A 15,289-nucleotide genomic window follows, 5' to 3' on the forward strand; every position below is an offset into this window, starting at 1 on the left:
TAACTAGTTTTTATTATTTTTTAAAACAATTTAAAATTAAAAAATTTAACTAAAATTAAAACTCATAATTCTGAACATTTGATTTTTTAGTTCACTAAAGTGATTTTGAACTTCTTTTAAACGATTATAATTTTTAACACCTGTAAAGCTATAAATCAATCAAAAATTAATTATTAATTAAAAAATAATAATAATAATAATAATAATATCACAAAAAAATAATAACAAATATCTTCTATTCCTTTCAATCCAAAAAGTGAATTAGATTAACTTCTTTCTTGCTATATCCCTATTACTACAAGAGATAATAAATAAAATTAATTTTGCTATGACACCTAAGCTTTACGATACATTGTGATTATTTATAATTATTTTTTGCTAGGTGGATTCTATCAATAAACTTTAATCAACATTAGAATATCCTAATAATAAAATATTTTTTTTTTAGTACTATTAAAATATATCTTAATTTTCAACCATTTTAATTTTTTCATTTTGGGCAAATTATTAAATTTTAAGCCAAAAAATTTTTTATAGGCTAATGTTAAAGTGAATTAGAATATAGGAGAATTTAGAGTATTTTTAAAATGATAAAAAGTTTAAAATTTACTCCGAATAACATTAAAAAGTTGTTTGTTTAGTCAATTATAATTCGAGATACAGAGTAAATCTAAAGCAAATGTTAATAATTTTTAAGCAAATAGAAATTATTAATTGAAATATCGTTCTTCCATACATAAATACTCCCACGTCCACAACCAGAGATTATTCTGTTGTTTTATATATCCACAGCAAAAGCGCTAACACTTTAGCAATCGGTAGGATCATGCTAAAGTAACTCTATAAAATGTAATTCTGGATAGCTATGTATAGCTATAGTGTTATCTAAAGAAGAGGTCACAATGATATCCCATTCGTAAATAATATTTAATTGATTTATTTATTAAAGATGCTTTTAAACACATATTATTAATATAAAATTATGAAAAATTACATGAAAAAATAAAATTACTTTAAATTAAGAGACTCTAATCAGATTATATGTATAAAGATCATACTAATACACTATATTAGTATAAATAAATATTATGTTTTTTTTCTAATCTATAACTCCTCCTTAAGTTTACTCTACAAATTAAATTTATTTCATTAATTTTTTCTAAGTGTAATCAATAAAATAAATCATAATCCCTGAGGCGTATAGAATTTTTTTATAAGAAGTGTTTATCTAAAATGTAGAGATTGTAATTTAATTAGTCTCCATCCAATCACAAACCTATTAATAAGCATAATATAATAAATGAGTTATTAAAGGGATTGAATTTACTAATTATAGAGATGAGTAATCGTAACTAAATATTTGGTTTGTAGAAAGCAAAATAATTAATAATTTTTCTTCCTCATCAATTTAGATAGAGGAAACAGTAGAACTTAATTAATCAAGTTATTCATTTTTTAAATAAATTTAAGATTAAACATCAATAAAAATAAGTTAGTTTCCATTAGAGACAACCAAGAGTAATTTTTCATCAAGAAGTAGTAAACACTAGTTTGGTATTGTGAATGCAAAATTAATCACTTTTAAATCATTAGTCTATTTGTTAATGAGGATAATTTGGTTTGGAGAAGCCATTAAAATAACCAAATATTATTTTCCATAGCAAACGTTTAAAGATACTTAATTTTACTTTTATATGAATGATAAACTTTTTATATTTATGTTTAAAGGATTTTCTATATCTACAATCTATTTGTAAAATAATTTATAAAAATAAAATGTTTTCAATTTTTAACAAAAATTAATATTTAAATAAAATTTACTTATAATAATCCAACTATATTAAAAAGGATCAATGAGTTTGAAAAAGTATCAAAGTATGTTTAATTAGAATAGTAATTTTGTAAATTTAAAGTATTTATTTAAATTTGGTGATTATCCTATCCTTTTGTGAGCATTTGTATCAAATTTTAATACACAATAATTGTTCCATACTAGCTTTAAAAAATTTCTACTGTGTAATTAGTAATTGGTGAATCATAGAGTAAATTAAATTTTTTATAATTAAAAACAAATAATTTTTAGCTTAAATCAATAACTAAAATAATTTCTAAATTATTGTCATAATAAATTTAGTTAACTTTGAAGTCATTATCAAAATTTAGAGTTTATAAAAAAGTTCCATCAAGATAGGTTGTTATTACTAAATAATTTTAAGGAGTCTAAAATGGCCAAATATATATTTAATCTCCTTACTATTTTAAAAAAATAATTTATTTTTAGAATTTTGAATTAAAAACAAAACCTTGTTAAATTATAATCTACTTTAAGTTGATAGATTATAGTACTAAGTCAGATATTCACCCTTTGGAAAGCTAAAGTACCCTAATTTCCCTTAATTCTCAATCATGTAAATTCTAAGTAATTCATCATCAAAGTAAAGACCTTTTACTTATTCGTTTGGTATATCATTTGTCTAGAAGCAGCTTGTATGCCTTTTTATTTATCCATTTGTTATATCTATAAATACTATTCCATTAGATGTTAACGTTTTTAATATGGAACCTTCAAAAATAGCATTTGGAGTAACACCTAAAAGTAATCTTATTGATCATTAAATTGAAATTAGAAAGCTGTTTATAAAAAATGTAATATTTACTATGAGCCTAAGCATTTGTTAAGTTGTATAACTCTATTTTCATTTACTACCACAGTTATCATTGTTTCTCCATAAAATACTGTGAAATCATCTCCTACAATTAGTTTAGTGTAATTTATCTATTTTAAATCTTGCAGAAGTAGAGCATTAAGATTATCATACACATGATAATCATTATAGTCGATCGATTATGTAGCAGGATTTATAAACTAAGAACCAAAATAAATCATTGAATTATTTCCACATACTATCAAAGATCGATCTTTTAAAAATCCATAGTCATTAATTTAATTTGGAGAGAAAAAAAGTAAATTAGGTTAATTAAAATTTTAATTCAAAGAGAAAATGGAATATCCACTTATATTATAACTTATGAATGTTAATCCTTAGTTTTATTAAAATTTCAAATGAGTAATATTTCCTAATTAAAATTAAAATATATTTTAAATTTCAAAATTAGTTTAGCTTATCATGTAAATGTTATTATTAGATGAAAGAACATATATATAGTCTTAACTAAAATCACTTTCGCATTGAATTCCATCAGAATCTAATTTTATTTAAGAAGATTATTCAATTGAGCGAAGGTAGACCTTTTAAATAATAATTAATTTCAAAACGAAAGACAATTAAAAAGTAGAGATAAAAAATAAGAAAATTAATGATTGTTTTTGAATATAATTTAATAAAAGAGGAAAAGTAAAATATATTTTACATAGTTATCTTTAGGGTAGTATAAAATATTTTTTTAAATGTTGTAACAGATTTAAATTTATAGTTATTAACTATTATCTACTGTCTCATAGTTAAATTTAATAACTGTACTATTCTATTGATATAGACTTTATTAATATACATTAAAATTAATATCTATTATGTATATGAAAGTTTGTGCTAAAAATGGATCAGAAAAGTTGATTTGCTTATCAGTAAAAATAGAGTGAATTTGAATTTTTTTATCAGAAAAATAAGAAGTTGAATAAAAAAGACTAGCATCTGTAAGATTCCACACTCCAAGTAATCCTTAGCTTCCATAATCTACCATTAGTTACTCATATATATCTTAATTTTTAAAGAATAATAATTCTCCTCCTTAAACATTATAATCTCCTATTTTTCCTTAACAATTAGTAGAGGAATAACCTAAATCAATATCAAAAGGGCAAATTTCTTAAAATGATATTTTTATTAAATTTAAACAAGTTAAAATTATTAAAAGCTTATCCATTTTTACAAAATAGTTATTTACTTATTATTTTTTTCTTATTGATTTGAAAAACTAATTTATATTTCAAATTAATCATTTAAATTTATGATTATTTATTTATTACCAACTCCTAAAATTTACTCATTTGATCAATAAAAAATCTTGATTTTTAATTATATACAATATAAAAAGGGATATCTAATTAGCTGATTTTCCGACTTTATGAAAAAATAATTTTTAAAATAATTTAAAAAAAAGATATATAAAATAACTATTATTTGAAGGGGTTTAAAATACTTTATTTTATTACATTACATTAATTTAAATTACTCATATATTTAAAACTAACTACAAAAGAATAAAGGAAGAAATTTATGATATTTTGAATATTCCATTATTGTTATTTTTATAGATACAGTAATAAAATTGCACTTAGAAATTTTCATAATTATTTCCTAAATGTTATTTAATAGTTGAAAGATAAAAAATAAAAGATTAAACATTTTTACTTAAAAAAAGAGCTTTAAAATAAAAGATATATTTTAATTAAAAAAGCAAATAATTCTTTAAAGCATACTTACTGATAGATGTATTTTTAGCTAAATATAAATTCTCAAATTTTATTAATGAATCATAAATTTAGTGCAAATTAAATCATAATATATTTAAATAAGATTACTTAAATTTATTTTGAAAAAAAAGTAAGTATATTTATTGTTTTGATAAATATAGTTAAACTTAGTTTTTATAACCAAAAAAAAGCGCTCGATGTAGGGATCGAACCTACGACCTTGCGGTTAACAGCCGCATGCTCTAACCAGCTGAGCTAATCGAGCTTAACAATTTTTTTAATTATAAGTTTAAGATCATTCATTTTGGTAATACAAAATAAATTTAAAAACTTTAAAAATTATTTTTATTTATATTTTTTGAAATAAATAGTGAACTTTGATTTGTAAATTATATATTTTAAATTCTTATTTTATTAAATACACCATAAATTAATTTAGTATTTCATAGGATTTATTAATTAGTTTCTAAAGTTTACTTAATTTCATATTAATTTTCAAAATTATTAAAAATTAAGCCTTTATAGGACTTATTATAATAAAATTTATAATACATTCTTTACTTATTTATCTGATAGATCTTATCCATTAGTTTTAATAATGTATTTTATATTTTAAGTAAAGTTCATCTAGAAATTTTCTTTTGAAAAAAATTAAAAAAAATTATCCAAAATAAAAAAATTAATTAGAAAAATATTTTATCTATAAAAGATCTTAAAATAAATAAATGTATTTATAATAGAACTTTTTAAAATATATCAATCAATATAATACTGTTTATTCTATTTACTTCTAAAATAAAAATATTAGGAGGTGACACTGAATTTTTTACTTGTACTCTCTTTTATAAAGGCTAATATTTTAAGTAAAAAAAAAAAATAAATTTAAAATTCCTTTTAAAATGTTAAAATGAATAATTTAATATTTTTTGATGATAGTATTTCTTTTTAAAAGTAATAAAATAACAATATATAAAATATCATAATTCATAATCACTTGACAAGTCTTTTATCTTTTTAATATTTGTTTTTAGATTATTAAACTAATAATTTTTAAAAAGTTTATATTAAAATAACAGCTAACTAAATAAATAGCACATGAATAAATAAACTATTAAAAAAGAAAAATTTTTTCATCAATTATTAATGTTAAAGTTAAAATAATGATAAAAAGAGTTAATATTTTTATGTAAAGTATTATTTTGTTTGAAATTTTATCAATAAAAATTATTATTAAAATAGAAGTATTTTCCTTTCAAAAATCATCACTTTTAATAATTTTTTTATTGAATTACGAAACAAATTTTGTTTTTCGTTCAATATTTATCAATTAATTTGATAAAAATAATTCATTTTATATTGAGAAAACGTTTGTTTATTTTTATGTCTTTATCATTTAATTGTGTCTTTACTTACTTTTAAAATTAAGATATGTCTTTAAATCTGAAAAATAGTGGTAATATATTTTGGTAAATCAATAGATATTAAGATTTATAAATTTAATTAATTTTTAATTTTACTTGAAGAAAATATTTATTCTAATGATTAGAAACACCGTATAGCTCTTTAAATAGTGCGCAAGATCTGCAACTATTTTAAAAAAACTTAATCTTAACTCATAAAGCTTTAGCAATACTATTAAAATAGGTTAATTGACTCAAAAGCCAACTTTTCATTTCTCCAATGCAGTTTAAGGTACATAATATCTTTATAATTTTAAGCTGATTGCTTTTTGGAGCAATTTCTTAAAATAAAATAGAAATTTCCTAATTTTTAATAAAATCACCAATCTTTTTTTAAAATATAGAAGGAAAAGCTGAAATTACTAAAAAATTGAAAGAAATCACATTTGAAGATGGAAGTAATATTATTGATAATGGATCTATTCTCACTATCGATATTGAATCAAGTGGAAAGGTCACTGTTTAGCTTAAGTTAGATTAAAATTACAGAAAACTTAAAGGATTATGCAATGCCAAATTGTAAGAAATTCCATGGATTAAGGAGTTTGAAATTAAAATGGCACCAAAAGTAAATAATTATAATGAATAATTTAGATTTAAGAAAATACTTATGTGTTTTTATTCAAAATAAATTAAAAGGATTAAGAAACATCTTTCAAGAAGAGAGGTTAATTAGAAAATGTCAAAAAGATTATTGCTGTAAGCAGTTGCAAAGGTGGTGTAGGAAAATCAACTGTTGCAATTAATTTAGCATTTTCGCTCCTTAAGCAAGGCCACAAAGTAGGTATTTTCGATGCTGATATTTATGGTCCTTCTATACCAACTTTGATTAATAAGGAAAATGCTATCCTGCAAGCACCTGAAGATAGAGTAAATATGAATTAATTTATTAATTTTGTTAGCATCAACATTAAAAAAAAAGATATGCTATAAAATTTTGAAAATTTAATTAATTCTAAATTGAATTTATTTCAATAAATTAAAGCCTAAAGAAATACTTCCAATTGAGTATGAAGGTTTAAAAACTATGTCATATGGTTTTGCAAGAAAAAAAGCAATCATTAGAGGTCCTATGGTTTCAGCTATAGTAACATAGTTGGCTATGCAAACTCAATGGGGAGATCTTGATTACCTTATTGTTGATATGCCACCTGGTACTGGAGATATTTAAATTACACTTTGCTAAGAAATTAAATTCGATGGTGCTGTTGTTGTCACTACTCCTTAAAAATTAGCATTCGTTGATGTTATTAAGGGAATTGAAATGTTTGATGAATTAAAGGTTCCTACCTTAGCTGTTGTTGAAAATATGGTATGAAATTAAATTTGATATTTAAATATATATTTTTACAGACTTTAATCCTTTTTATTCTTCTAAAATCTTAAATGAATTATTTTAATTAAATAAAGTGTTTATTTGTTTGTGATGGATGTGGTAAAGAACATCATCCTTTTGGACCTGGTTATATGAATATGTTGAAAAACTAATTTGGTATTCAAAGTTCTGTTTAAATCCCAATATACGATATGATAGCTAAATACTCTGACTATGGTCGTCCTGTATCTATCACTCTCCCCGATGAGCACACAATTACTAAAATTTACAGCAGCCTTGCTGAAAATGTCCATCAAGAAATTCTTAAATTACAAAACGGTAATAACGAACCTCCTATCGTAAGGTATAAAACTTTTTTTAAAAGATCAGCAATTTAATTAGTTTACATATCATTTGAGTTTTTTGAGCAATTTTTTTAATTTAACTTATATTAAAAATAATAGATACTAAACCGGTAATAGTTTAGTTATCGTTGAAAAGAATAATGGGGAAATCAAAAAGATGAAAGCTGATGTATTAAGAAAGCACTGCAATTGTGCTCTTTGCGTTGATGAATTTACTGGAAAAAGATTAATTAAAGATGATACCATTGATAACGAAGTATATCCTTATAAAATAGAACCTAAGGGTAACTATGCAGTAGCTATCATTTGGAGTGATGGGCATCGTTCTTCAATTTATCCTTATGACACCTTATTTTCAGATAAGATCCCAGCTTATGAAGAGCCTGAAAAGAAAAAAAGTGCCTGTTCTACTTCTAAATGATTAATCAATAATAATTTATTTGTATTTTCATTTTGTTTAACAATCAAAGATATGTTAATTTACAAAATTAAATAAATAAACAAATCTAAAATAAATAAATTTATAGCTTTTCTAAAAATTGATTTGAAGTAGTTAAAATGTTAATAATAATAATAAATACTTTAACCTTTCTAATTTATTAAAAAAGTTACATATTATTTATTACCCATTATATTTTTTAATATCTTTTTTAAATTATATGGACATATATTTTTGGTAAATTTTAAAGGAAGATATATGTTAAATTATTTATTATCCAAATTACTACAGAACATAAAAATATATAAATTTTTAAAGCTTTGCAAAATAAAAATAAGAAAATTAAACTTTGTATGTAAATTATTATTAAGGAAAAAATATTAAAATTAAAATTATTTTTTATTAATTTGAATGAATTATATTTATATTTCATTTTGCCTATCACCAATAACCTCCATGATTCTCGTCTAAATGGTTATAACATTCGGATGAAGTTGCAAAGAACTTCATGCAATTATCTTTCCAGCAAATATGCTGGTTGCATCTTCTACATTCTACCCTATAACATCCATCTATACGAATGATGTAGACTCCACAATTAGGGCATTTACGAGCACCTTCTTTGATTAAGAATTCTATGTTTTTCGCTTCAGTTTCCTAATAAACTGTACAAGTCATACCAAAATGATATTCTGCTGCACACTTTGAACAGTAAGTTTTTTTGCATTCATAACAAGTATATTTAGTTAGTTTAGATGAATGAATAGACTTACAATTTTCATTCACACAAAAGCTGAATTCTTAAAAGTTGTTTTGTATGTAATGATTTAAAGACATTCTTGTCATTTTTTATATTTGATCCTCACTCATAAGAGTTTTTATATCTTTCATAATAATAGCTTAACTGCAAAAAGGACATTTAATTGGAAGAGAATTCACATCACCTAAAGAATTATCTATTACAAACATAATACAGCTTAGGCAAAATTTATGACCACAGCCCTAATTAATAAATTAAAAAATTAAATCAATATTTTGCTCTAAAATATTTTATTTGACAATTTCTATTTAAAAATATCAATTAATGTTAAAATAAAATATTTGATATCTTTGAATTACTTGCAATCTGTATCCTGTGACAATAGTGTCAGAGCAGACTTAGCAATCTTCATATGAATAAGGCATGTTATTTAAGCATGCTTAGCTATTTTTTTCCTCCAATAAAGCAAGTAAAGCATTCTTAGCTTAGTCAACTTACTTAGAATTACCTTCCATATAAATGTCTTTAGATATGTAGTCTAGCTAAATTTTGCAAATGTTAGTTTTATTTTTAAACTCTTCTAAACCTCTTCCATCTATTCCAAGTATGTTTCTAATATTTTTTCCACTAATAGGAATTTTAACTCTGACACTCTATCTTAAGAAGTACTCAACATCTTTAATTATTTTATAAATTCCTTAATTTTGTTTTAAACTTAATTAATAATTTACCTTTATTTATCAAATCATAAATGGCATCAGTACAGAAAACTCTAACTTCTTCTTTGATTAAATTTATTTTGAAAAATACTGGGTATTTGCTTTCTATTTCTTTGAGCTTCTTTTATCCTATTTCAGTGAACAACTAAGAGTAATCTACTTAATCTTCCTCATCGAATAAGCTGGCCAAATCTAATTTTACCTATTTCAATTAATTAATCAATCTATAAAAATTATTTTAAATTTAATTATTTTAATACATTTCTCAAATCAAGCAGTTTTGATTAAAGCAGAGCTTACATAATTCCTTTTGCCTTATTAAAGTGGGTTTCATCATTGCATTTCAAAATTACAATGAATTCTTATTTAGAGGGAATTGGTCTTACAATTTTTTCCTTGAGTTTTATTTCATTCTTTTGTTACATTTAAACTAATTCCTGATTACCTTTTAATATCATTTAGACTACGTTCATCATCTTCAAGTCATAGTTAAAGGTTTCAATATAATTTCTTTAAACATATAATTTTTATTATCCTAAAATATCTGGCTTACTATTAAATCTTTCATAGTAAGTGTTCATCTTATATAAGTAATTTTTAGAAAAGCATATTTTAGCTTCAACAATACCATGATCTTTTCTTCTTACCCAACTTATTTAGTGTTACTCTTTATAAATCTTATTAAGAGCGAATATTAAACTAGTTTTGCTAATTCCTCTGTCAACATCAGCTATTCTATCTACCTATTTTATATTAAAAATAAAATGGTAAAATAAACAAATATATTAATTAATAATCAATTTACATTTATTCTCACAATATTCTTTTAAAGTTCTGGTATCAAACAAGATTTTAAAGTTTCTTCATCTGTGCATTTTTATAGCCCACTCAATATGACGGTTTTATTAAAATTTTTATCCTATTCTGCTTTAATTTCCTTACCATCAACAATTAGTTTATTTTAAACTAATTTCATAAAAGATTAAACTGATGATTCATCAAGAAATTCAATTCTTCCCTTAATTTAAAAAAATATTTTTCAATAAAAATTCAAAGAAAGATGAATAAAATTACAGTTTGTTTTGATTTCCAAGTTTGCCATCTAAAAATGTTATGATATCTAGTAGAATTATTATCTTGATGTATTTAGTAGCTGTGGTTTTTCAAACGCAACTGCAGGACTCTATCTTAAAATTCTATTTAATTAAATGTTTCTACAAAAAATTTGGAATCTTCTGTTTCAGCCACTAAAACTTCTGCAGAAATAGATTTTTCTTCAACATTTTTGAGGGTGGGATCAGTGAAAAATTTGACTTGAACAATATCTCCATATTCTTCAAATAAATTTATAACATCTTACTCTTTCACATTTAAGGGTAGATTATCAACAATAAAGATGTGTTCATTCTGTAAAATAGTAACTTCTTTGATAGTACCTCCTTTTTAAATCTTTAGGATGCAGTTGTTTCCATGTGAAATTTCCATAACTTCTTCTGAGAGTATTTTTTATGCTTCTTAAAGCAAGTTATTAAAGTGTTTTTCTAGTTTTTCCTGTTGAAAATTAAAAAAAAAAAAATTTTTATTTTCATAATTGAAATAATAAAATTAAGAATTACCTTTTAGCTTGCATCAGAATGTATGGTTATAGTGTCCATATGATGATTAGGCTCATAATAACAATCGAATTTATTTTCCATATCTTTAATTATTTAATTGTTATCTTCAAAGTATTAGAACAACGCATCTGAAATACCAAAATATTCGATCTCATGCAAATTCAAACTTTGTCTTTTAAGCAGTCTGAGTTAATGCTTTTCAATAAATTAAGAAGGAGCATTTTCTAGTAAAAAAGGATGATCTATAGCTAAGCATTGCTTTATTTCATATTAATTTTTAGAATTAATTTGAAGCTGAAGGGGAATAATAAGGAAAGGTCTTTCTTAAATAAGGTTCATGCTGCTTATTTCAGCATAGTTCAACATTTTAGCTGATTCAAAGTGACGGAAACCAAGTCTTCTATGTCCTGAATAAACGCATAAATTTTTCCAATATTTTTCTATAGCAACTTACTGAACAAGTTCTGAAAATTTGGTTGCTTCTAATTTCTGTAAGATTTTAACTGGATCTTCTTTGATATTTAAAACTTTTTGAATATTGAGCATTTTATAAACAATTTTATCATATTGATTTGAATTAACTTGATTTTTTTCTAAAATATTCTGCAGATTGAGATTTTAGCAAGCTAAATATAAATCATCAGTCTAAGAAACCAAGAGCTAGTTATGAACAGAAAAGATATCACCCATTCTACTCCATAAAATTGAGATATGAGCTCCTACTTCTGAAGAGCAGCTAAACCAGTTTTCACTAAGATTTATCATGATCTATAACAAAATCCTAATTGCTTACTTTTAAGGGCATTTCTCATTTTAAATTTCTGAAAAGGCCTTATACTATTCCAAATTTATTAAATTCAAAAAATCCCTCTTTTGTAGTCTAAGGAATTCTTTTTTTTCATACAATCTATGAATTTCGCATGATTTAGTATTACCAATGAGTCTTTCTCTTTTAATAGCTTCTTCTCTTGTAATTTTAGAGCTTACTACAGGAATCTAATCAAAAATAGTATCCATGAAATATACTTTGAATGCTTCACCTGTATCAATTTAAATGATTACATTATCTAAGTTATGATGTTTCAATTGCTTATAGCTTTTAGCTATGAAAATATTAAATTCATTTGCTTTGTAGAGATTTTACTTATTTTTATTAATCTATTTATTTAAATCTTCATTATATTGCTGTATATCTTTTTATCTTTCTTCTTCTTCCTGCTTCAACTTATTTTCTTCATCTTGCTTTCTTTTTATCTCTTCATCTTCTTTTAATTTAATTTCTTCTTCTTCTCTTCTTTTTCTCTCTTCTTCTTCTTATAATTATTTTAATTTAATGTTTTCTTCATCTTCTCTTATTTTTCTCACTTCTTCTTCTTCAATTCTTTTTCTCTCTTCTTCTTCTTTTACCATTAGTTCTTCTTCTTTTCTTTTTTACTCTTCTTCTTCTTTTACCATCTCTTCTTCTCTTTGTACTTTCTATAATTAGATCTCTTACTCTTAATTTTAATTTATCTATATTTCTTATAAGTTTAACTATTATTGCTATATTTCTGGAACAGCAGGGAAAGGAGGAATGTTAAGTTCATCTTAATTAATTTGTTGTAAAGGATGAACATCTGGTATTTATTATACTTGTTATTGATTTATTTTTTCTTTTATTAGTTTTTTTTCTTCATCGAATATTTTATTTTTATCTTCTTCAATCTTCCTTTGTCTTTCTCTTTCAAGTGCTAACTCCTCCTCAATTTTCTTGGCCTACTATTCTTTTTCTTGTTAAATTTTTAATTCTTTTTCTTTTATTTTTTTTTCGACCAATTATTTTTCCCAATTCTTTTTGAAATCTTCTAAGTAAAACTTACTTTCTTCTTCATTCACTTCAATATCTGTCAAATCTATAATATTTAGTTTTTCTTTGATAAGATTTAAATAGTGTTGCTATAAGTATTTGCTCTCTTCAATGTTCTTAACAAATATAAGCACGTCAAATCTCAACAAAGTTTGCTTGTATTTTTTCAAAGCATCAATTATCAGTTGCTCTATTAAATCCATTTTACTTTTTTGTGATAAAATAGCATTCTATACATACTAAATTTTTTGAGGCATTCTTTTGAACTCCAAAACTATTTCTAATTAAGGCTTTATCTACTCTTTAAGCTATGATGCTAAAATGTCATCAGAGTAAATCACGATATTTGGAATCTAAGCTTCATTTTTTAAATTATTTAAATGTTTCTATAACTTTGCTATAAAAATAATCTAAGAAGGATTCAAAAACTCTAAATTTAAAAAGTAAACAGTTTTTTTATTATTGGATCCATTTACGATAACGGAGTCCCAAATTGTCTCTATCATCTATTCGTCTAGTTATAGCTTTAAGTTCTTGTCTTCACTAGCTTATGATTCGAATATGTTAACTAAGTTAATTTTATGATAAAGATTAAAAGCACTCTTTAAAAGAGAAAAAATGAGTCCTCCATTCTAAATAGGGTTTTTATCTGTTATAAATGATAATCCACTATTTACAGATTAAAGTTCGTTCAAACTTTATAAAATTTACCAAACATGGCTATTTTAGTCGCTTCCAAGATATCCAAAATTATTTTTGAAATCTTTGATATATTCAGCCAACTCTTGTTCTTATTCAGAGCTAGTGAAAGTTGATTACAATTTGCACAAATAATCTATTTTGCTTTTTTGGATAATATGCTTTAAATTTTCTTGGCTTTCTTTACTTTCAGAAATCAAATAGTTTTGTAATGTTTCTTCTCTTATAATACTATTAGAAGCAGAGTTTCTTGTTAATGTACTGTGTATATCTTGAACTTAACCCTATTAGTTTATGAGTTCAGAGAGTTCCTATTAAAGCTGCTACATAATTTATAAATATAAACTGCTTTTTAAATTCTTATTGATGATTCTACTAATATCAATCTTTTATTATTTGTTGTTATTTTTTTTTGATAGGTTATAGAAACCAAATTTTTTAATCCAAAATTTTATTATAAGATTCGTTTTTTGATATAAATAGTATAAGCATCATATAAAAAAGCTTGTGGGAAAGATCAAAGAGATACTTGATGTTTATTATAGATAAATATTATTTATGTTATCTGATATTTTTTGGTCATAGAGGCTCCTTAATAAGTTTTGAAACTAGCGCTTCTTGCTTTACTTTAGACATAATACGTATTCATTTATGTGTTAATAATTCACCATAAATTAAAAAAATGAAACTTTTCATAGCAAAACCATTTAAATTATTACTTAGTTTATATTGAGCTTAAAATTGATTTTATTATTTATGTATTTCCCTAATTCTTAAAAGAAATAGATGTAGAAGTATAAAATAAGATTTATTTGTATCTTATAGAAAAGAAAGTAAGATATAATTAATCGTAAAATAAATAAACTAATAATATATTATTTAATTTTTCTATATGATTTTATACTAATTTGATTGTATTTTATGAGTTTTCTTCTGTCAATTTAACTATGTTAAAAAATCAATTTTAACAAAAATAAATGATTTTAATAAATTTTATTGTTATCACTTTAATAAATATTATAAAAAATAGCGTCTCCTTTGTTTTCATTAATAGTCACTTTAATTTCTAGAGGCAAATAACAATTTTCTAATTATTAATTTTTTAAAGAATAATTTAATTTTTTATTACCTTTATTAGCAGAGTTTATTTTAATCTATTCTTATCGTATTTTAGTTGAATTTTTCCTTAAAATTAAAGTAGTTTAAAGCAAATTTTATTATTAAAAAAAACACATAGTTTGTTTTTAAAGATTCTTTGATAAATAATAAAGTAAATTATCTAAATACAAATTTAAATTAATTACTTTGATGAAAAAAATTGAAATTTAAAAAAATAATTTTGCATTTTTATGCATTATCTTTGAATAATTATATCTTAATTTATATTTCGCTCTTGTAAAAACTAAACTTTTTTTATTTTTTACTTTTTATATTTAAATAAATTTCATATCGGAATAAATTTATTAATTTTGATTTTCAAAAATGTTGATATTAATTATTTTTGCATATTTATTATTAATGTTTTTCATCTTTTTTTACAATATTCAAATAAATAAATATTTAAAAAAATAATTTTGTGTTAATATGATTTATATCTTTATCTTCAATTTCTTAACTTTTATTTTGGTTTTAAAT

General features: G+C 22.6%; 4 protein-coding genes across 4 annotated transcripts; 1 reads left to right on the top strand and 3 right to left on the bottom strand. All coding sequences in view use genetic code 6, as the record gives it.

The window, feature by feature from the left end:
- Window positions 1-1,182: 1,182 nt before the first annotated feature.
- On the bottom strand, window positions 1,183-1,530 carry TTHERM_000538718 (hypothetical protein; the record flags this gene model as incomplete). The annotated part of the gene is made up of 2 exons (XM_012795587.1): window positions 1,183-1,276; window positions 1,328-1,530. The coding sequence occupies 2 exons, from the start codon at window positions 1,528-1,530 to the stop codon at window positions 1,183-1,185; spliced, it is 297 nt and encodes a 98-aa protein (XP_012651041.1).
- Window positions 1,531-2,182: 652 nt separating this feature from the next.
- Window positions 2,183-2,887, bottom strand: TTHERM_00538770 (hypothetical protein; the record flags this gene model as incomplete). The annotated part of the gene is made up of 3 exons (XM_001007902.2): window positions 2,183-2,253; window positions 2,324-2,601; window positions 2,658-2,887. The coding sequence occupies 3 exons, from the start codon at window positions 2,885-2,887 to the stop codon at window positions 2,183-2,185; spliced, it is 579 nt and encodes a 192-aa protein (XP_001007902.2).
- Window positions 2,888-5,973: 3,086 nt separating this feature from the next.
- Window positions 5,974-7,996, top strand: TTHERM_00538790 (CobQ/CobB/MinD/ParA nucleotide-binding domain protein; the record flags this gene model as incomplete). The annotated part of the gene is made up of 6 exons (XM_001007903.3): window positions 5,974-6,127; window positions 6,240-6,463; window positions 6,535-6,765; window positions 6,881-7,207; window positions 7,306-7,574; window positions 7,675-7,996. 6 exons carry the CDS (start codon window positions 5,974-5,976, stop codon window positions 7,994-7,996), a joined length of 1,527 nt encoding a protein of 508 aa, XP_001007903.1.
- A 459-nt stretch (window positions 7,997-8,455) lies between these two features.
- Window positions 8,456-13,983, bottom strand: TTHERM_00538800 (RNA recognition motif protein; the record flags this gene model as incomplete). Its single annotated transcript, XM_001007904.1, has 7 exons — window positions 8,456-9,016; window positions 9,134-9,450; window positions 9,506-9,695; window positions 9,754-10,236; window positions 10,299-10,511; window positions 10,568-11,044; window positions 11,110-13,983. 7 exons carry the CDS (start codon window positions 13,981-13,983, stop codon window positions 8,456-8,458), a joined length of 5,115 nt encoding a protein of 1,704 aa, XP_001007904.1.
- Window positions 13,984-15,289: the final 1,306 nt, after the last annotated feature.

This window comes from Tetrahymena thermophila (assembly GCF_000189635.1).
Source record: "Tetrahymena thermophila SB210 genomic scaffold scf_8254807, whole genome shotgun sequence".
In the NCBI taxonomy this organism is placed as follows: domain Eukaryota; phylum Ciliophora; class Oligohymenophorea; order Hymenostomatida; family Tetrahymenidae; genus Tetrahymena; species Tetrahymena thermophila.